This window comes from Neomonachus schauinslandi, chromosome X (genome assembly GCF_002201575.2).
Source record: "Neomonachus schauinslandi chromosome X, ASM220157v2, whole genome shotgun sequence".
In the NCBI taxonomy this organism is placed as follows: Eukaryota; Metazoa; Chordata; class Mammalia; order Carnivora; family Phocidae; genus Neomonachus; species Neomonachus schauinslandi.
This window is the reverse complement of record NC_058419.1, coordinates 19,573,807-19,597,363: the sequence shown is the minus strand read 5'-3', so window position 1 is coordinate 19,597,363 and position 23,557 is coordinate 19,573,807. Positions and strand designations below refer to the sequence as shown.

Genomic DNA, 23,557 nt, shown 5'->3' with positions numbered 1-23,557 from the left:
GAACAGTGACTTAAAATCAGATTTGGAGTTACCCAGGGCTGAGGTGATGCCTCCCCTAAAACAGAAGGTTCCCCAGGGCTGAGGCAATCCCTCCCCTTCTGATTCATGGCTCCTGAGGCAGACACCGCTTCGCCCCTAGACTGGGTCTCCCGAGGACTGAGACGATGTGTCCCCGCAAACGTGGGGGTTTGTAGGGCTGGGATACAGCCCCCCCTCAGATCTGAGGCTCCCCGGGACAGGTGCATCATCTCGCCTGCAAATTCCAGCTCCTGGGGGCAGGCCCGCTTTTATGCACCCGATCAAGGGCTCCCGGGGGCAGAGACCTCCCCTCCCACTCAGATTCGGGGCTCACCGGGGCTGAGGTGGCGTCTCCCCTCAGACTCGGGGCTCCCCGGGGTAGGAGCAGGGTCCCGCCCTCAGAGTGAGCTCTCTGGGACAGGAGCTGCATCCTGGCCTCCCTCCGGGTGGGGGAAGGGGCTGCGGGATCCGCGGCCTCTCCTCCCGCGGGAGGGGGGGGGGCTCCCCTGAGGCCCTGCCCCCTTCGTGACAAGCCCGAGGTGTCCGGTGACCAAGACACTCCGAGCTGGGTGCAGGGTGCGGCTCAGGGCGTGGTCACCGGGGGCTACTTAGGGCGGCCCTGTGCGGGGACAGCGCGGAAGCCAGCTGCGAGGCGGCGGGCACTCGGCGCGGGTCATGGCGTGGATCCTGGACTGCCTTTTCGCCTCGGCCTTTGAGCCCCGCCCCCGCCGTGGTGAGTGGGGCCCACCAAGTCGGGGGGCTGGGGTGCTCGGCCCGGGGCGGCCGGCGGCTGCAGCCCCGGCAGGGCGCCCTGGGGCTTGGCGCGCCGCCGCCTCGCCTCCCTTCCCGCTGGCTTTTAGCTAATTGTTCCTGGCTCCAGGGACTGCCCCGTCGAGGCCCCGCATAAATCACCAGCTTTGCCGGGAACGGCGAGCAATCGCGCTAATAGCCCGGCAGGACGCGGGGAGAGCGCGGGGGCGGAGTCGCTGGCTTGGCCGCGCTGGGAGACGGCGGAGCCCTGGGCCCCGACGCGCCCTCCAGCTGCCCAAGGGCCCTAAAGTCCCGAGGGGGAACGTCCCTGGCAGGGCGGCCAGGGCCCAGGGACTCTGAAGATTGGGGGGGGGGGTGTCCTTTTGCCCGAAGCTTGTCCCTCGCATCCCAATCTTAACTACGGAATATCACCGTGGGGCCCTTAGAGTCGTCGAATTCAACCCCTTCATTTAAGAGATGGCGACATTGAAGCCCAGAGATGGCAAAGGCCTGCCCAAGGTCATACAAGGAGTTGGCAGCAAATCTGGTTCTGCTGAAGCCCTGCCAACTGCCCACTGCCCCAGACTGCCCAGGGGCGGAGACCTGGGGTCTTTAGTCTGGGTCTTTCCTTGGGTGCTTGAAATCAATGCTCGGTTCCTCTTTCCCTGTGGAGTTGAGGCCATAGGTGTGCAAAGATCACAGCACGGATCAAAATATGGGTGGCATTTCACCCCTTTTGTGGAACTGCTTCTATGAAGCACATTTTGGAAACCGATTATTTTTACTCCTCCTTAAAGTTTCAGGAGACTGATTTTTTTTCTTTTTGAGATTTCCCAGGACCCCCACCCACGCTGTCCTTCACTCCCCCTTGGTAGGCCCCACCCCTTCCAGGCTGCCACCTGCCCCCACTGCCACCTGTTTTTCCATAGTCTCCACCTCCAAAATCTATATTGGTGAGAGTGCGTCATTGGTCACCAGCCATAGACCAAACCTGGGGCTGTCTCCTCTTTCCTCTGCCCCCTCATAGGCGGGGAGAGGAAAGGCAGGGAGAAGGTGGGCCTCAGCAACTTATTTCAGCAAAAACTTGTTTTTAGTTCTTGTCAGCCTCAGCACCCTGCTGAGAACCATCCCAGAAGTCCAAGGTATTGCTAAGGGGCTACAGCTTGCTTAGCAAATTCAAGTACAATCTCTGGCAAGCCACAAGATCTCTGAGAAGGAAAGAGATCTGCATACACACAGAAAGTTTAACTTTTTGTTCTGTACGTTCTTTCAGGCTTATGTGATCCTGGTAAATCAAAAAAAAAAGGGGGGGGAGGGAGTTTTATATAAATGCCTTTTAAGGCCTTATGGCTCAGGCACCCCATCCTCAAAAAGGGGTAGGGGGAACCGTTCCACGCTTACCTGGCCTACAAGGTTGTCCTGTGACTCCAGTGAGATCAAGGATAAGATGGTTCCTTTATGAATAACCCCATTGGGAGGGGGTTAATATCACACAAGGAAGCCCATCCCCATCTAATGACACCCTTGTCTATTAGAATTTGAAGGCTTTTCCTTAAACCGAACCCAAATCTATGTCCTTCTGGCCCCAGCACTGACCTTCATGATCCTTCCAAGGGAATAGCACCAGCCCTCCCCATTCCCCCACCCCCACTCACCCCTGTTCTTATCCAGGCCCAGCCCCCCCAGTTCCTTCATCTGTTTAACATGTGACATGGCCGCAAGGCTCCTACCCGCATCTAGCTGCTCTTCTTTGAACACACTCCAAGTTGTGAATGCTTAGTGACCTAGCCAAAAGAGGATTTCCAGCTGTGCCCCCGTAAATATAGTCCTAGATGGCTGACTTTCCCTCTTTTGGAAGCGTACATTACACTCATGGTATACAGATACGTAGCCATAAATATGCACGTACGTACACATTCCCACACCCACACATGCCCACATACAAATCACGAATGCACAAACACACATGCCTCACACGCATTGCGTACTTTTCACACACGGTACAATATGCCCACACCACACAGGCACATCCTACACACAAATCCCACGTACATGCCACACAGTTCACACAAGTAGTTTATTTATATTGGAAGTACTTTCGACTGAAGCTTCCTTTAAAAAAAAAAAAGTAAACCCAAGTTCTTTTCAGAGGCTCCATTCTGTATTTAGTTGGTGTTTGACCCCAAGTGCAAGATTTTAGATTTGCTACTGAATTTCCAGTCTGGTAGGACCTGTCCCCCCATATATGCCACTGGCACACCACTGCCTACACCAGCTCTATTACTCACCCAAGAGCAGCCGGTATCTGTGACACGCTTCCCAGATGCTGGGCGCTAGCCTCAGTCTTGTACGTGTATGATCTCATTTAAGTCACACGACATCACTCTGCAATTCGTAATCAGTCTCTGGGTACAGTTTTTTGACCAGGTAAGAACACATTCATTGCATTCCTCCTGACAAATGCCATGCAGCACGAAGTGTAACTGTTGGTACTCCGTAGGGTTATAATTGCCCTGGGTGCCTCCCTTCGGATGTCTTCCAGAAATCCTCTGGAGTCAGAAGTGGGGGGGAGTAGCCGGCCACTGAATGGAAAGAGTGGGGGAAGTACTCTAAATGTTCTTTAACCCACCAACCCCTGCTTTCCCAGGAGATAGTTGGTATGTCAGAGTAATCTTTTGAGGGTAGCAGTGGACAACGGACAACCATATGAAGACATCTGGCCGAGGCATCACTGAGATCTGGGAAGAATAGTGGCCCAGAAAGGCCTTCTTTCCCAGGGAAAGGGACAGCACGATTGACCCACTTGAAATTCTCTCTTCCAGTTCGTTTTTGGCATTGGATTTAGCCTCAGACAGTTGGACTTCTGTAAAGCGGCCAAAACTCTAAAGCTGAAGGGACCCTGGGGCCCACTTTACATACAAATTTGATCTTTTCTTGGAGACAGGACCCAACCAATTTGCTAAGACCAGGCCTGGTTGAGCTGTAACAGGATTATTTTTCAGAGCTTAGGTTCTTGGGTTAGCCCACACTTTACCCACCATGAGGCTAAAATACAGAATCTGTGTGATGAAGACTGGCTGAAAATAATACTCTTGCAAAAAGTACCTCAGGCTCCAGCAGTAGAGTTGACATTCATTAAGCTTAAATATCAAATGACAAAAAGCGTTCTGGGTGTTGATAGAGTAGGACATCAGGTTCCTGAGGGGGAGTATGGCAACGGTGAAAGCAACGTTGTTCCTTTCTTCACACTTATCTACTAAGATAACCTAAACATCCCACACTAGCGGAACAGTTAAACAGACTCTATGACGTACCACTTGTTAGACTAGTCTACAGCCATAGAGATGGTGTTCATGAAGACTATGTAGCAATTTGGGAAACAGTATGATTACAATTGTGTCAAGTATGCATTTTTGAAAGACTGGAAGGAAATTCAGCAACAAGGTAAAGTATGAGATTCTATTAAGTGGGTGCCATAATAGTTATTTCTGTTTCTTAAAACCTTTATCAAGTTTGTTTTTACATTACTCTTGTAATATAAAAATGTTTTAAAAAGGTTAATACAGGGCCTATGATATGCAAATAGTCCAGATTGTGACCTAGAATCCCACTATGCAGTGTTTAATCTAAGGGCTTTTTTTTTTTTTCCTTCAAATTTTAGTTTAAATGTAATGTCTAGATCAGGTCAGCCAAACGTGGTCTCCCTAATGACCATGAAGTGTCCTCTAAAAGTGGGTGGGAAGAAGCAAAACTGGTTTGAGTCCCAGGCCTGCTTTTGTAGTGTTGCTGTGAGCAAGTTATTTAACCTCTCTTCAAATGATATAATAATGCCTACATTTCCAGGTTATAAATAAGAATAATCATATTCATATGGTAATATCAATTACACTAAATACCCTCTATGGCTCAGGTATCAAAAGATGTGCTTTGTTCCTTCTCCAAATATTTACTACAGACCAGTCATTTTACATAAATGATCTCATTTAACATTCATTACAACTCTCTGAGGTAAGTATTATTATCATTATTTTGAAGACAGAAGCTCAAAAACGAACCAAAAAAAAAAAAAAAAACACGAAAGCTCAGAGAAGTTAAGTAACTTGTCCACTGCCGCACAGTGGCTGAGCAAGGATTCGGACCCCGTTTGGTGTGAGTTCAAAGCTTGAGTGAGATTAAAAGAGAGAACACTTGCAAAGTTCCCAGCCCTGGCTGATACACAGCAGACACTTGCTGGGTGGTCAGTATGATGTTGATGCTGTTCCCTTGCCCAGAGTCCAAATTCTGGTCTTTGATCTATTTGATTACTTATAGATCCCTTTCTGTGAAGAAGTGCACATTTCAACTGGAAGATGCAGTGCAAATACCACCTGTGTCCTCATCGCTGGGGCTCTGAGTCACTAGGAAATGCTTTCTGTTTCCTTCTGGCAGTATCATTTGTTCTCGCATGTATCAGCAGAAGTAGGTAGATGGCATGTTTGATGAGCCTTGGCAGCTACTGTCACGTCTCAGATACATCTCTTGAGAAACCACGCGGCTTCCTCGGGATGGGCACCCAATACCCAGCCACCGGTAGGTCCCTGCACTCAGGGAAGCTTCTTGAATGGCCGGGGCCTATTCTAAACCCCTGCTTCACCAGATGTACGATATGGCTGACCCTTCATTGCTACCCCTCCCCTTCCCCTCCTCCACGCAGAGGTTACAGGGCCTCCTCAGAGGCAGAGATAGGTAGGCGCTGGAGAAGTTTTTCTAAATTCCTAAATCCTCAGAGGGACTCACGAAGAGATAATGTTGCATGCTGGAGTCTGGGGGTCAGTGAGGGGTAGCATGCAGGATGGATAAGAGGGGTGAGGGGAAGGGAGAAGGTGAAGGCAGCTTCCAGAGACTGGGAACGCCCGGAGCCCAGCCTCTCAGAGCTTTTTCCGGCCTCAAATCTCAATACTTCTCTACTCCGTAGCCCCTTTATCCTTCTCTGGGATTATATCGATCCCCTACATTCAACTTTTTTAATCTTCCCCTACCACTTCCTGCTTAAATGCCGCTTTAGCTTGTAGTGACTTGCTTTTGTCTCTAGAGGGAGGCAACAGAACCAGCGAGGAAAGGGCACAGATTGGGGTCTTCTCTCCCTTTACCATTTTCCGCAAAGGGTAGATTTTACTTTCCTTTAACTGAGAAAAGATAAACAACTAATTGGAACTGTATTTTGTGTGCTGCAAAGTATATCTCAGAAAAATACCCATCATATCTCTCCTTATCACCCCATCTACTTCCCAACCTTGGTGGCTGCTAGAGAAAGGGTGGCCTTTGGAATGCTTTTTAATTTCTGGGGTAGTGGTGGATAAACAAAACAGGAGTCCTGGAGGGCAGTTTAGCCAGGAAAGAGTCATGCTGTCATTCCCTTGAGTACCATGGCACATATTTAGGAGACAGAGTGGGGACTGGGTCTGCAGTGAGGGTTGAGGAGTTCAGGCCATAACTGGGATGGAGGGGGAGTCTAGACACTGGGCAGGTAGTTTAAAACTTTCCTACATGGAGTATTGCCACTGAAACCTTGGTCTCATTAACACTGCCAGGAGAAACTGCAGAGTGAGAATTGGACTAAGGGTCCAGTTCTTCCCGGGCTGCATTAGGCTGATCAAAACATTGTCCTAAAAGAAGAGGGACTATTTCAAGAGTGTCAGACACATCAGTAATGAGGAAAATTGGCAGCTCAGTCAGGCGGCTTCAGTCTCTGAACAAAGTGGTTGAGACACTCTGGGGTATATGATGGGGGGGGAGTACAGCGAGAGAGGGAATTAACCTTTTCTTGAACGTTTACTGTGCATGTTAGGCATTTGGCTGGCGCTTTCCATAGTCTACCCCTTTCAGTCATCTGAGCATTTCTAAGGCAGGTGTTAATATCTCCAATTTACAGATGAAAAAACAGATTCAGAGAGATGAAGTAACCTTCCCAAGATCACACAACAAGTAAGCGATGGAGCTGGGATATAAACTCAACCCTGTCGCACTCCAAAGCTCCTCTGCCCCCATGGAAAAGACAAAGATTCTCATCTGTAAAGGGCTTTACTCTCACGGGGAAACCAAGACCCCCCTCTCCTCAATAAAATTCACACTTGTGCCTTGCCCCTACAGGTTGTTTACATTTGAGAGTAATGGGGGTTATTAAAGCATTTTTCCACCTTTACAATTCCCCATATAATCCTCATGTTACGAACTCCAAAGAGAGAGAGACGTATAGTGAGTATTTTAAGCTCCAAGTAGTGTGTGTGTGTGTGTGTGTGTGTGTTGGGATGGGAGGAAGGAAGAGAACCTTAAAAGAGGGAGAGGCCTCACAGGAGTGACTTTGAGACGTGCACGTGAAGCTGGTATATTCAGAGGAGGTGTCAGACTGGCCCACAGCAGCAGGAAAGCCAAATGCCTGAGACTAGATGCTGGGAGACACCAGAGTTTGCATGAACTCCTCATATGGGCCTTGAGTGACTTAGATTGGCCTCTCTATTCCCCCCCCCCCTTTTCTTTTTCAAAAGGAGACTTTCTGGTTACATATTAGTTTAGGCAATGCTTTTCCTGCCCACCCAGGATGGGGTGCTGACCCAGGCCCAGCTTGGGGGAAGCTTTATGGATGTTCCAGCTGCTTTTCCGCCGCACACCAGGCTCATTTGTGCCAGTTGAAAGGGCACAATAATAACAGTAGCAATTTAAATCGTGCTTCTCGCTTTCCCCCCTGAAAAGTGGTGAAGTGACTCACCACAGTTCAACTGTCCCTCTCTATCCACCCCCTGACCTCTTTGCAGCAGTCTAGGCTGGTTCCCCGGGGGCTGAGCTGGAAGCCGTGACTGGCCTGACACCCCCCATAAATGTGTTCCCCCAAATGCAATGTATTGTTTTAATTTGGATTTCTCATATGAGGCTGCTTGGAAGGCATTAGAGCAGCATGAGCTCCATTAGGCAAGCACAGTGCTCCCCACCAAACATGAATAATACAAAATGGGGCCATTCAGGAATATTTTCTGGGGGGGATCTGCTTGTTTTTCTATGTGCAGCTTGATATGGAGATGCCTGTCCTGTTTGAAATCTACTGCATACCAACTTCTGGTGGTAATGTTGTAAAAGCGGGTCTGGGAGAGCTGTGAAATGCTTCCCTCACTCCATCCTTCTCCAAACCCAATTCCCCTGACCCTATGGCTAGAAAATGCTCATTCTCTGATCTTTCTTTCAGCACCAGCCTAAGGAGAGCTCCCACAACTGGAGCTGGTGAGGTGCTTATGAGCCTAGAGTAATTAAAGATTTTGAGGTGTCAACAAAGCAGGTAATTAGGTGGAGAAGGTATCAACTGTCTGAGAGACAAAGAAAGTAATTATGCTGAGCACTCTTGGTGCTGTCAGTAAACTCAAAAGAAAGATTTGTTGGGAAATGATACTGTTTGATAGAGACTTCAATGCCTAGCAGGAATCAGGAGACTCTTGGTGAGGCTGCCTGATATAGAAGAAAGGTTTGGGGAACGTAGCAAACTTGTATTTAAGTACCAGCTCCACCTCCCTCTGGCTGTGTGATCTTGGGGAAGTTACTTCTCTGAGCTTGATGTTTGGTGTGTAAAATAGCAATAATCCTAGCTCCACCTACCTCACAGTCATTGTGAGGTCTCAAGGAGGTAATGCATGTGAGAGCACTTAGCCTAATGCCTGGTGCACAATAAGTGCTTAATAAATGGTAACGTTATTATGATGATCACTACCATTATTCTTACTATACCAGGCATTCTCTACAGGAGCTCAGAGTTTAAAAGGAGAGACCAATAATTGCAGTTATGTATGATCATGTCATGAGAAGTATGAAGAGTGTAACTATGGTGGCTCAAAGGAGGGAGCACTCAACTGGGAGGGAGGGATACAGAAAGGCAGAGAAAGTTTTGTGACTCTTAAGTTAGGTCTTACAAAAAATAAGTAGGAGTTTGTCACGAGGCCCAGGGGGAAAGGGATTCCAGGCAACTGGATCTGCCCACACAAAGCCAAGGAGGTGTGAAGGAGCAATGGCCTGAGCAAATAGTTGGGCTCAGCTAAGCAAGGGCTGGGATATCCTGGGGGGGGGGGGGAGGGGTGTCGAGCGAATGACCAAGAATCTCTCCAGTTTACTCCCACCAGCCCCTGCACCGCGCCCCTGGGCGCCCTACCTGGCCAATCACGTGCCGCGCCCTCCTCTTCTTTCCTCTAAGCAGCCAGGTAAGCTCACGCCCTGCCCCAGCGGGCCTTGCTCGCACCAGCCAGGGGCAGGCGGACCCAGACGGGACAGGGCAGGCCTGCGGGTGACCCTGCCCGAATCGCGGACCCCTACCTCCTTCCTCGTCCCAGTCCTGGCGCAACGCCCCCACCCCCAACTAAATAAAATAAAATAAAATAAAATTAAATTAAATAAAATAAAATTAAATTAAATTAAATTTAATTTAATTTTAAAAAAACCCCACCAACCACACAGTCACTTGGATTCTCTAGACAACCCTGTTCTCTCACACACCATACCCATACACTCAGGCTGCAACCCCACTCCAAAATACACACGGTCTCCAACCCTCCATCTGAGCACATACACTAGCCACATGCATCCCCGCTACACACATGACCACATCACACCCAAAGACACACACACCCAACACCTTCATGCACATGAACCTTTGAACACACACCTTAAGTAGGCTCACATAAAGACATCTCGCTCATGAACTCACTCACACACTATACACCCCAACAAACACCACCCGTAAACTCACATTGGCACAACACATCTAAGGGTAAACACACACCAAACACACATATGCACATGAGGTTCAACAGGCACACACACATGCACACTGCACACATTTACACACTCACCACAGCACGGCCACAAACCCCGGCAGAAATCATACATCGAACACACCCACATCCGGATCGCACCCACATAGTCATACCATAATCGGGCAGAAACGTACACCCTAGAAGCGTGCACACACAAACACTGCACAAAACACATGCTCCATGTCCGAGCGCAAACCAAATACACTCCACACCAAGCACTCGGGCTAAAACGTGCGCCGCGCACACACACCCCACACCCAGCCACACACCGAACGCACACACAGACGAACTGCACCCGCGCGCGCGCGCACACACGCGTACATGCATACATACATACACACACAGCCCGCCCCCTCCTTCCCTCCGGGCGGAAGAGAAGGGGGCGAGGAGCGGAGGAGGGGAAGGAAGGAGGGGGGATGGGCCAGCGAGGCGGAGCAGGCACAGAGGCTCTTTTCCCTTTGACCTGAGGTGTTGCCCCCTTAAAGCGCCTGTTCCCCCGTCCCAAGCAAAGGGATTGAGTTGGGTCCAGGCGGGATCCAGTCGCAACGCAGGAAAACTGGAAGGTCGGGGGAATCCGCCGGCGTGTGGTGAGCGTGAAGGCTCGGCGGGGACCCTGCTTCCTCGTATAATCGACCCCCCGGGAGGCTCCTCCTCCTGAACTCTCCCCCAGACCCTTACACCGCCTTGACCTTTGCGCCACAGGGGGTGCTTTTTCCTCCTCTCCCTGAAAGAGTGGACAACTGTTAAGGGTGGAGGGCTTTATTGGTTTCAAGAAGTAAGGAGTTTAGATCTGCAGAGAAGCTTTTTGCGAAACCTGTCCTAACCTAGCTTGAAGACTTTTCTTAATGGAGAACTCACTATTTTGCAAAGCAAATCATTTTCTGCACAAAAATCACTGACCCCGCGCTGGACACATAGTAGGGCGTCATAAATGTTCCTCCCTCCCGCTTATGTCACCAAATCTGGTAGAGCTATCTGCAGCCCGCAACAGCCTGTGACAGCTCTTGGGCTACCGGTGAGGTTTTTGTTTTTGTTTTTGTTTTGTTTTGTTTTTCCCTTAGCGCACAAGCCCTCCTGAGAATGGCGGCCAGGGCCGGGGAGCCACCGGCGGCAGGGGGCGGTAGAGTCGCCAAAGGTGCTTTGTACTCCTGGCGAAGTAGCCCCAGCAGGAAACTCTGAGGTACAGGCTACAGGATACAGGGCTCACTCCAGAAGGCTCCGCGGCCAGATCACCATCTGGCTCTCGTCGCCTGCTTTCATCCTTTCCGTTGAGATGGACGGCGGGTGTAGGAGAGGTGGAGGAAGAGGACATCTGCCCCCGCGGCGCATTTTGTAAAGCTCGGTGCCAGAGGCTTCCGAGAGTCCTTGGAGTTCGAATCCCGACTCTGCAGGCTTAGCAGACTAGCTTAGCAAGTCACTGACTTAAGTCGGCGGGGTGGTTGTGAAGTTGGGAGGAGGGAACACATGCAAAGTGCTTATCCCAGTTAAGATCTGGAAGACCTCCGTTCCTCTCCAGTCCCTCCTCCTCTCCCCAACCCTAATCAAAGATAAAGATTTGAAAGTTTGGGGCACCGGGGAATCAGAAGGAGGGATATATGGCCACCAGATGATGCCCCCAAGCCAGGCCAGAAAGGCAGAGGACGGACAGGGGTTCAGTTAGCATTCAATTACTTAAGCGATGTTCTGTGTTTAAGGGAAATGCTTGCACCAGTGATTTTAGTGATGCCACTTGATAGTCACAAGACATTCCAGGTCACAGCCCCAGTCCTTGGGGCTGCGGCGAGGCCCTTCTCTCCATCACCTCCACTCTTCACAGGTACTTCCTATTTTATTTCTCCCTGTGTTCTTCTCCTCCTTTCCAAGTTGCCACGTTAATCTTTTTAAAAAATTTGTCGTGAACACTCGTTGGGTGCCAGGGACATCTCTTACCTTATGTCTCGCGGGTGCCTAGCACAGCGGCAGACACAGCACTGTGGCGGGGTACATGCGGCAAAGACATGTCCTGGGTAAAATCTTTTGGAAACGCTGAGACTTGAGGGCACCAAAGGAGTTATCATAAGGAATCCAGAGAGAGGACTCCAGTAGTGGCACCCCAGGCACTGTGGGGATGAAGAGGACGAAGGCTTTGGGGTAGGGGGCTATTCCTTTCCTCCTCAAAGCTGTCCATCTCTCAGGCTGCCTGGAAGGGCGTTGTTCCACTGCGGCTGAGGCTTCTGCAGTCAATTAAGAAGAAAGCCTCTTTCCTGGAGGGCAGAGGCCCTGGCCAGCTAGAGGGTGACTCACAGTCTCAGAGCCGAGCAGCAGGGGTGGTGCTAAAGTGGCAATGAATCAGTCCAAGATGGCATGGGGAGATTACCTGAGTGATGATGAGCATGGGGATGAAGCAGATGCCTGAGCCCCTAGGGCTGGTGCTAAGTGATAGAATCTCTATATACAGATGCATAGAATCGGCTCCTAACCCACCTCCCCACTTCCACTCCAGCCGGGTCCCCAAGGAGAGCCCTGACAGCCTTCTTAGAGGAGGAAGTGAAGTGGAAAGCACCCTTCTTGGGGGGGGGGGTGTTTGGGATACCTGAGTTCCAATCCTGACTCTGCTACTTGCTATGCAACCCTGGGAAAGCTCTTTTCCCTCCTGTGGCCAACACAAGAAGGAAGTTCAGGGGGCAAGGGGCTCTGTGCCAGGCCATGTGCTAAGTACTTTACTGATGCTATTTCACACGCTCTTCCCCATGGTGCTATAGGGTGAACATTTACTCCCCTATTTTGCAGTTGAGAAAACAGACTGAGTGATCTTCAGTGATCTACCTTTTCACTAATATATTGTGCAGTATTTATGTATTTATGTTACCAAGGCGATCACTGTAACCCAAGCCAACAACCTGTCGCTCTTCTGCCTAAATTGGCTCCGCATGCACTCAGGTTCAAATCATGACTCCCAACGGCCCCCAACACTGACTTGTGTTGCTTTCCTGACAAGGCAGTTGGCTACCTGAATGGGTTTCTCTTTTCATCTTCTGTGACACCCACCCACTCCCAACTAAAATCTTTCCCTGGTATATCAGTCTAGGATCCCACATTAGAAAGCAAGCATCACCAGAAAGATGCTCCCCAATATCAGTCCCATATCACAAAGGTGGGGGAAGTGGCTCAGGATGCTGCAGTGAGGAAGGGGAGCAGAGCTGCCACGGCCAGAAGGAGGGGCTACAGAAAAATCCAACAAGGGAGAGAGAGAGAGAGGGAGAGAAAGAGAGAGAGAGAGAGATGCCAGGGACCATTTGGACCAGCTTCAGACTGCAGCTCCCTCCCTTTCTCCCCCTCTCCTGATTTGGTGCTCTAGAATGTATAAAGGGGCAGCACCCAACCCATTTTCAGCAGGAGGAGAGGGAGAGATCCTCTTCTTCAGTGGAAAGGAAAACTGCCCTGGGCATTCAAATTACATTCCTGTGTTGGGTAAGATTTATTGAATCACTGTGGGGGGAGGGGTGGGAGGGAGGAGGAGGAGAAGAGGGCATCTTCCTGGTCCTGATGATGGTGAGGTGGTACTTCAAGTGTAAAGAGCGCCACCCATTCTGCTGCTGGAGCCAAAAGCTCTCTCCCTTTGCTAGGGAATAAGAGAGACTTGCCACCGGGCTTCTGGATCTCACTTCCAATCCAGGTCCCTGAGACCCACCTCCCTGAGCCTTTGGGGAGTCAGTCCATGTCTCCCTGGGCTGCCCCAGTATCTGTGTACACCTGGAGTCAGCATCTGCCCACTCCCCTCCCCCCTCCCTCTCATTCCTTCTCTCCTTTGCCCAGGCTCTGCTTCCCGCGCCTTCCCTCTTGCCAGGGTCACCCATAGTCTCTGGCATTCTTGACTCTCCTCTTTCTTTTTCCATTTCTGTCCCTCTGCATCAACAACACCCTCCCTTTGTCCATTTACTTTGTCCAGGAGAGGAGAAAATCCAGTTGGGAGGGGGTGTAATTGCATATTTGAAATTCTCCCCACTTGAGAGCTTGCGTTTATAACCCCGTATTACCCTTGTTGCATCAGATGAAAATATTTAGTACTTGTGCATAATATATTTTTGCTTGGCTGAACAGTGATTTGTACATATCAGTGCTGGGCTGCAGATTGGAAGGGCAGCATTTTTTGGAAGAGGTATTAGAAGGTAAGATGGTTTGGGCAGGTGTGAGTGCCTTCTGATTTCGCAAGGTGCCAAGAAGGTACAAAAAGAAAGATGAAGACTACAGTCTGTGTGTTGCGGGGGTGGGGGGGTGGGGTTACTGAGACCATTCTCATCCAGGTGGGTAGAGGACTTTGTGAAGTCAGCTTCTGTTTGCTCTTGCACTGGACTTTGAACAAAATGACCTTTTTGTCTCTGAGTTTGCAAGAGCAGAGGCCCTGGACAAGATGGGAAACAAGGAGCTGGAAGCATGAGGCAAGGAGGGGAGGGGGTTATTTCTGGTGCAGTCCCTGAGTGCAAAGGGCCAACAAGAGATGTTCCCTGCCCTCCAGTGCCATACAAATAAGGGCAGAGGGGAAGCAATGAAAGGTAGCAAAAAGTGCGCTGAGCTTCGGTCCAGGAGTTCTGGGTCTTCCTCTTGACTCTGCCACTGATTATCTCTGTGCCCTTTGGTAAGTTTCTTAGCCATCTAAACCTCCACTTCTGCCTTTCCTTCGCCTGTAATGTGAGATTGTGTAGTATGGCCAGAGGAGGGGAAATTTGGAGCACTCAGAGGAAGGGACCCTTGGGCTGAATCTTGAAGGAGAGATCAGCTTTGACTAAAGGGAGCGAAGATTGTGGGGTACAGCGAGAAACAGTGGGAGTAACCCAGGGAATTTAGCAAACAGGTATGCGTAAGGCACTCAGCTGGCTGCTGCGTGGAAAATTGCTATGAATCAGCAGCCCCTGCCCCACCGCGGAAGGTTTTACAGAGAGTGGGGGAATCTGAGCGGCAGAGCTAAGCGCTCGCTGAGCCTACAGCTCGTCCCGGGACGGGCCGCGGCTGAGCCGCACGACTGACCAGCGGGTCACGCAGCCACTTATTCCCTGGCCGGACCAGGAGAGTCGCCAAGAGGTAGTGCAGGGGCAGGGCTCCAGGGACCTGAGTGCAGCTCACTGAGGGGCTAGAGTGGGAGGTGAGGGTCCCCGAGGGAGGATCCGACGTGAGGGAGGGAGAAGAAGCCCGCGAGTGCTGCTCAAGTTACAGGGTTTCGCGTTCAATGTTCAAACCTCGAGCGCTCGCGAGCAAGATTTTAATTTTTCTTATTCTCGGCAGGGAGTGGGAGCTGAGAGGGGTCTTTGCGCGCCGCGGGGCTTTGTTTAACTTTGCAGCTTCTGCGCTCTCTCGAGCCACACCGGGGCGGGACGCGCGTGGCGCACCCCAGCCAGAAGGCCGCGCTCTCGGGCAGGGTGGCAGCCGGAGGCCCAGGACCAGCCTCCGAGGCAGAGGGCGCAAAGTTCGCGCCTGGCGGGTTCTCGTCCCTGTCCCCCCCCCCTCTCCCTCCGCCGGCACCCCGGGGGGGGGGGGGGGGGGGGAGGAGAGGGGAAGAGGGCCAAGGGCAGACAGCAGAGCTGCGGCGCCAGGAGGGAGAGACAGGGAGACCCGCTTAGACCCCTCCGCTCTCTGGCGCCCTTAGGCCTGCGGAGGGGCGAGGGGCGCCCTTCCTTCCCAGCTGTGGACAGTGGCAGTGTGGCCCCGTGTCCTGGAGTTGGGGAAGTCCTGTGGAAGCACCAAGGACTCCGCAGACTTGAGATCTGTGTTTCTGCCGTGCTCTTAGATAGATAGGATGATAATAAATTACCCCAGTTGTGTTTCGGCTTGGAGATGCTCACCGACCTTCCCAAGGCCACTCAGCTGCTTAGTAACTAGGCAGGCCTCCTGATTCCTGGTCTAGGGTTTTTTTCACTGCATCATAGCCGAGACGGTGGTCTAATTTTGAAGAGGGGACAGATAGGTAGTTAGACACTGATATTTTAAAAAATATGGTTATTTTTTAAATATTTTTTAAGGTTTTATTTATTTATCTAATTGACAGAGAGAGAGAGCGACAGTGAGAGCAGGAACACAAGCAGGGGGAGTGGGAGAGGGAAAAGCAGGCTTCCCGCCGAGCAGGGAGCCCGATGTGGGGCTCGATCCTAGGACCGCGGGATCATGACCTGAGCCCAAGGCAGACGCTTAACCGACTGAGCCCCTCAGGCGCCCCTAAAAATATGGTTATTTTAATGTAGTTTTAAAATACCATTCTTAGCATGACAACTACCGGGGAAAACATCTCCCACAGCCCCAATTCTCTATGACAGCCACTCAGACAGGATTTTGAAAAAGAAAACTGGCAGCAAATTGGATGCTTGTTGGGGAGAAGATACAATCAAAGAAGAGAAGCAGGTGGGGGTGGGGAAACAAAGATCGGGAGGAGGTAGCTCTCAGCATAGATTCTGAGAACAACTTTATTCTAGAGGTTTCCTTCCTAGGGGTCTGTCCAGACAGTTTGGGGGAGTGTCTCCATTGGTCTTTTCTGTCTTATGCCCACTCTGTAGAAGCCCCAGCTGTGGTCTGCAGGTACAAATGCTTGAAGGCAGGGTCTTATTTCTCTCCTTCTCTCTGTTGTAGCAAATACATTCTGTGTGTGTGTGTGTGTGTGTGTGTGTGTGTAAAAATACATATGTGAAAGAGCTTGAGAGTGTGTGTGTGCATGGATGTCAATGAGAATGAATGCTGTGTTTGAAAGGGAGTGTGTCTTAAAGAGGGGGGCTTGGGGTGACAGGGAAGTTGAGAAGATGGGGAAAATAAATCAAAGGTTACTGAAAACGTACAGCTGAGTAAGGGTCTTCCTAGTGCTAGTGGACCTGAGGAAATAGTCAATTCTTAATATTCCTTAAAGGAAAAAAGGAGAGGAAATGTATTTAAATTAGTGCAGGGAAGAATGATATTAGACCCATGGGCCTTTCTTGACAGGTCTTCAGGCTCTTGACATTTATGTGACCTCCAACTAGGCTGCAAGATCCCAAGGGCAGAAACTGGGGTTTTCCACTCCAGATGGCTCCCCACTTTCCTCCCCCATCCCTAGCATAGATGGCTTGCACAGTGTGCTGTGGAAGACAAAGGTGGGGACTAAATCCCTTTTGTGGGCCAGTTCATTTTTGTCTACATTTCACAGCCTAGACTAACCCCCCGTCCGCCCTCCACACACAGTTAGTTGTCTTGCATCTCTGATCACTGAAAGACAGTGAAGAAAGAGTTGAACTCATCCCCTCTGAAAGTGTGCTTCCTGCTGACTGGGGCTGAGTACCCATTTTTGCCTTCAAAGGATGGGGCAAAGGCACTCTCCAGGGGGGAAACTGTCTGCCTCATTCCAGATAGTGGCACTTCTGCTCAGACTTCACTTTCAGATATTATGGGGGGCAATTCCTCACCTTGGTACAGCACTGTGTCCTTTGGAGGATTATTTCATTCTGCCCTGTCTTTTATTTAATCTTTACCACAGTCACACCTAATAGGTATCATGACTCTTATTTTGTAAGGTGATAGAACTTGAGGCTCAGAAGCATGAGATAATTTGCTACAGGTCACTTGGTTGGTGAGTGTGTGATCTTACATGTGGAGAGGCTGGGATTTGAACCCAACTTCCAGGCCATATCTCAGGACTTTTCCAGGATGACGTCCTGTCAGCTTGGGGGTAGGCCAGGGTGAGGGATGTGGTGGGAGGAACACACAGGGCTTTTGGTGCCTTTTTCTTCTATCTACTCCTCTCCTCTGTCCTTCATAATAGTCTTTCTGAGCCAGCTCTCTCTCATCATCATCATCATCTTCTTCTTCTTTACTTCTCAGCCAACAATCAATCGATCAATTGACCTATCTAATCTACCTCTATTCCCATTTCCCAAGAATAGTGTGTATAAATAAGACCTCAGAAATCCAGCTGCCTTCCTAGGAAAGAATGCAGTCACAGTTCAGACCGTTCCAGTTCCGGGCAGCAGATGAACAACCAAGAAATACCATGATTTGGTGGGAAAGGCAAGGCCTGGCCTGAGGATAGGTAGGGACAGCTGGTTCCCAGATCAGATTCCTCCATGGCCTTTTTTGTGCAACCTCAGGTAAGTCACAACCTCTCCCGAGCCCTAGGTTGTTGTTATCTGTAAAATGGGGAAACTTAATACCCCACCCCCCTCCTTCCCAGGGGTTATTGTGAGAATAAAATAGCATGATTCATTTATCCATGAATCACGAATAACTGTTTCTGTTTTAATTACGAGACCTTCACGTTCTCTCAAAACCCTCAAAGTTTAAAATCCTATGATTCACCTAAGGAACACTTATTGCATACCTACTGTGTGTTAAGGCCCAGAGATAATGGGCATATTGAAAGCTTTTGAGAAAATGAGAAGCACGAGACAAATTAGACATTCAAAAGCAGGTTACCTCCTACTGGTGGAACATCTTCTTTACTTTTTTGGCCATGACATACTAGAAGCAGCGACCAAAAGAGGAAAACAGATAAAGGGTGACACGGCTTGTGATGCCAGCACTATTGTGCACTCTGACACATCCCACAGATGCTAGTGAGAATATCTATAGCTCCTTGTATTTGGTGTCACATGACCTTGTTTACACTATCTTTTGGGACGTTTGTAGCATAAACATTGCCTTTCACCATCCTGGGCTCCAGTAGTTTCTGCAGTTAATAACATTTAAACAAGGGCATCCCACATTCTATAGAATGGTGACTGTACTTATTTTACAGAGAGATTGTAATTCATGGTGGTTGCCTGCCTTCAGATGTGACTTCCCCTGGCTTATGGAATCAAACTTTGATTATGTGTCCATTCTTTTGATTTTGGTAGTTAGCCATGTGTTATTTGGCAGCTATTAAGAGTAAAGGTGGGTGGAGCAGTGGGAAGAGCCCTAGAACTGAGAAGAACTGGGTTCTTGTCTAGATTCTGCTGTCAAATTGCTGTGTGGCTTTGGGCAAACTCCTGTCCCTCCCTGAGCCTCAGTTTTCTGAACTGTGGAATGGAAGCTATGGACTAGGTGATGGCTAAGGTCCCTTCTCTCTCTGATCCATTCTAATATACTAAGCAGTTCCTGAAACATTCTTTTTTTTTTTTTTTCCTGAAGCCAGAAGCTGTCCCCCCTCCCCACCCTTTCTCAATATATTTTAACAGTACTACCCCCAGTTTATGAGTTTCGGCTACGGCGTGATGGGCTGACTTCACGTATTGAAGAACACTGTCCCCAAATTTAATTATCTTGGGGCACCATCACTGCATAGGATAAAATGAGCCATTTTGTTCATCATGACTGCAGCCTTTGCTGAAATGGAGGTTACAGGGTAACAACTTAAAGGCTAATTCATTAATGCTCAGGGATGGTTGAGGTATTGTGCCAGCAGACCAAACTGGTGCCCAAATGTTTTTATCTAGAGACCTGTATCTCTTTCCTATGTCGTGATATATTACTGGGGATGTCTTTATCCATTGTCACTGGCTGTAGACATTTGAATAACCTGGACGCAATGCCTGCCTCATCCACTATCGATTCCTCAAACTCTGAGGAGCAATCAGAGGCTTGGAGCAAAATTCTGATGGTGCCATAAAGTGCCTAGTTTACAAGGATTCAAATGATGGCATCGGTGCAGTCCCCACTTTTATTCTCACAAGTGTTTACTAGTGAGCACTGCGCAATCCCAAACTATTTGATGGGGACAATGGAGTAAATTAGTCCTCCAAAATGTGAGGGCTGTGGATTTATGCCTCGCTGAAACCATTTCTGTCCTCACAATGTCAAAGCGGGTGACCTTTCTGACGTTAATTTGTTTCTCCATCTGTGCCATGCATTTCGCGAGGACGTGAGGAACAAGCTTGATGCCACTTGGGTGTGTTTCCCTTTTTGATATTGCCAGAGACTTGCTCTGGGTGTCCCTCTGCTCTTTGTTCAAACTCTCTCTTTTGGCATCTGCTAATATCCTAGCCCCCCCCTTTTTTTTTTAAGATTTTATTTATTTATTTGAGACAGAGAGAATGAGAGACAGAGAGCATGAGAGGGAGGAGGGTCAGAGGGAGAAGCAGACTCCCTGCCGAGCAGGGAGCCCGATGCGGGACTCGATCCCGGGACTCCAGGATCATGACCTGAGCCGAAGGCAGTCGCTTAACCGACTGAGCCACCCAGGCGCCCTATCCTAGCCCTTTGACTGATCTAAATCCAATTACACTTTCTTTCACCAGTGACAATGTAAAATTGGATGTTTGAAAGAAAAATAAATTTTGAGACATATAGGCATTTTACTAACCTGAATAATAGCATTTGAAAAATGGACCTATACGGTTAGTTTTCCTAAATTTTGTAAGTTTTTTTTTTTTTTGACTTGCCCCTGATGCCATTGGAGATTGAAGAAAAAAGATCTATTCCCAACAGTCTCCCAAGATCTCTTTACCTGTTTTAATTTAATTCAAATTTAGTAAAAGAGCTTGAACAGAGTAAGATGTTGTATGCATTGATGCAAATTCTAATTTTATGTAATTACTTTTGAAACCTGATATTTTCTGGTAAACTCAGGCCCTTTGCAAAGAAACTTCAAGATCAACGTGTTTATTAAAAACCAATGCTAAATAGCACACATACTTTATTCATTTAATTCTCACACAACTGCTGAAATGGGTATTGTATCATTTCCCCATTTTATAGAGGAAGTCACTGAGGCTCAGAGAATTCAACTGATTTTCTTAAGGTCACACAGCTAAGAGATTGTAAAGCTCTGCTTTGCACTTAGTTCTACTTAGCTCTAACTCCAGGGGCCACCAGAGGTATTTGTCTAAGGAATGTCTTGAATTCAAGGCTGAAAACTGAGAGGCCCCCTTTCCCCTTCCTTCTCCTGTATTTTTTGATGTCATGGTCACTTCAGGCCAACCCCATGGCATGCTGAAGGGGGAAGGGGAAGACACTTTGGAGCCAGAGAGATCTCTTGGCACCTTGTTCCCTGTGAGGAGCTTGGAAAACCAGGCCTAAGGACAAGTATTCAGATCTCAAGAACCTGCTACTGTGCCTCTCTCTCTTGGTGGTGTTGAAGCCTGCTTACTTGTCCCCCCTCCCCACCTTTGCCATCTGCTTCCTGTCTGGGCACACTGGCCTCCCTAACTCTGCTGCTGTCTTGTATTCTCCTGGTGCCTTGAGAGACTTGAAGGCAAGCAAGACAGTGTCAGTTTTACTGGCACAACTGCAGCATATGATTGCTCTTAAGTTTAGCCCTCTATCTTTGAGCAGGAGGCAATGACAAACGGTTTATTCTAAGGCCTTTGATTTCCTTCGTAATTGTAAGCATCGAGGCTGACTCATCTCTCAAAGGCTTTTCTCTCTCTCTCTCTCTCTTGGCTGGTGTTGTTTTGAGGTTTTCTTGTTTGTTCTTACCTTATTTTGGGGGGAGAGAGGGATTGATTTTCATCTTGATTTTTGGGTTAAAGAACCAGCCTACTCTGGATGACCAGATCTGGGAAGCCTTGGAAGAAGTAGCTGCAGCTGCAAAACAGGTACAAAAATGTCTCAATCGGGGCAAGGGGGAAAGGGGGAAAGGAGGGTGAAGGGGGGAAAGGGGAAAAAAGGGAGAAAGGGGGGAAAGAGGGAGTAATGTCAGAAAAATTCAGCCAGAGCTAGGCTGTATATGTCAGGATGAGACCCTGGGCTAATAGGTTCTGGACCTGCTATTGTGAATGGGGTCTTGCTAGAGACTTAGTCTGGGACTGAGGTGGGTGCTGTGCATATATCTTCGGTTAAAATGATATTTTTGTGGATGCAGTTTGGTGGTTGGGCTTGGGCATTCACCTTGGGTCCAGGGGATGGTGCTTTGCAGTTGAAATAGCTTTAAAAAAATCCATGCTAAAGATTTTCCTCCTAGCTCAGTTCCGAAGCCATAGAAAGACTCCTCGTCTTTTCTCATACTGCACTTCAGTTATCTGGCAGGAGTTTATTATTGCCATGCATGACTTTTGGCCATTAAGGAAAGTGGGCAAAAGTGAATTTTGGAAACAGAAGAGGGGTGGGATTTTTGTGGGTCTGTGCGTTTGTTTGTGTGTTTCTTTTGGACAGAGCTCGTTTATTAGATTATTGAATGATAAACTTCCTACTTTTCCTCTGTTAAAGCCACATTACCTGATCTTTGGAATTTAAGCCCCCCCAACTCAATTATAATATATAGAATATTACCATAAAACTCCATGGCAAACGGGGGCTCAGAAAAAAAAAATGGCATATGACCACTTCCCTTCTTGTCAAAGGTTTAGTTCCCCCAAATTATCTTCTCTGTCAAGAACCAGCATCCATTCACTCACCCAAACCATAACCTTTGGAACTGTCTTAAATTCTTTCCTTTTTATTACAATTCCCCTAAGTTCCATCAATTCTACCCATAAAATCCATCCCCTGCCCTAGCCCCAGTGACACTGGCTTGTATCAACATCTCTTTGCCTCTTGGCTGATCTACCTACTTCAGACTCTCTACCCAAACGAGGCTTTTCACTGCTCCCTGTGCTTTTTCCAGCTGCAGCTCTGACTGTCACTTCCCACTGAAAACCCTGCAGTAGTTCCCTACTGCCTTCAGGAGAAGGGTCCAGCTCCATAACATGGCTTTCAGGGCCATTCCTGAGCTCATCTTTGCCTATGCAGATTTGTCTCCTTCCATCCCCTTTAGACAGCTTTAAGAATATAACAACCTCTCTCCCATCTCTCTGCCTTTGCACAAGCTGTTCTCTTTCTGGACTCCTCCCCCCCTCCCCCAACCACTGTCTCCAGGCAGACTTAGATGTTTCCTCCTTTCTGCTCTCACAGTACTTTGATTATATCTTGGCCATTGACTTATCACAAGGTTTTGTAAATTGTTGCCGCCCCGTATGTCTCCTTCACTGCACTGTTAGATCCTTTATGAAAAGAGTAGTATTATCTTGTTCATATTTGAATCTTTAGTGCCTGGCACAAAGTGGGTAGTTCATATAGATTTTTAAAAAATGAATGAATGAAAGAATAAATGAGTAACAGAGGCCAGGATGTGCAGGAAAGAATGCTGTATGGGGTCCAGGGAGATCCCCACCGAGGGATCCTATGTAGCCCAGGAGCAGTCTGAGATAGTGGGTACCATGGAGAAGGGACATATAAAACAGGTTTGCCAATACACTAAGACAAACTTCACTCTGATCATCCAATCCTGTAGTAGGGAGTCTCACTAGAAATGGTCTCGAAATGATGTTTGTTTGTTTGGGTACAAACTGATATTTTGTTCATGAAAAAAGAATCGTATAATCAAGTTGCACAATTTTTGGGAAATAGAGAAAGGCAAAAGGCAAACCAAATCCTACCACTTAATACAGATGCTGTTCGTATTGGGGTGCATTTTTTCAGTCTTTTATTTTTATGCATGTTTTTCTTCACATGGTTGTAATCATAATTAATACAATTCTATATTTTCTATTTGCTGTTTAAAAGCTCTTTGTAAACATCACTTTAATGATTACATAATTTTCCAGACTGTGGTCATTCCATAATTTATATAACTAGTCTTGTTGCTGGGCTACCTTTTTCCCCTTGTTTTCCTGTTATAGCTCATGTAAATATGGTTTTTCCTGTCCAAAGGAAGATTTCATTAGGATAGATTCCTAGAAGGGAATTACTGGGTCAAAGGGCCTGGGGATGATATTTGGCTCCATACTTAGGTGTTCAGTTTGCTTTCTGGAAGAGTTGTACAAATTTTCAGTGCTCCTAACCTAGATGGATGTGCCTAAATTTCATCCAACCTGGACAGCATAGAGTAGTATGATTAAAAAATAAAAATGAACTCCATCACTGTTCTAATTAATTGATGGACAATATTACCTTATTCTTGCCTCAGTGTACATTTTAAAATTGTGAATAAGGTTGGTTGATTTTCTTTTTGATCTTTTTTTCCTTCTTTTTTCTTTTCTGTTTTGTTTTCTGTCTTTTTTTTTTTTTTTTTTTTT

The 23,557-nt window shown here is 48.3% G+C and overlaps 1 protein-coding gene across 1 annotated transcript in view; it reads left to right on the top strand.

The window, feature by feature from the left end:
* The first annotated feature begins 693 nt into the window (after positions 1-693).
* ARHGAP36 (Rho GTPase activating protein 36) overlaps positions 694-23,557 on the top strand; it is a 30,161-nt gene continuing 7,297 nt past the window's right edge. The window contains exon 1 of the mRNA XM_021685662.1: positions 694-751. Within this exon, the coding sequence (XP_021541337.1) occupies positions 694-751 (58 nt within the window). The remainder of the gene's footprint in view (positions 752-23,557) is intronic.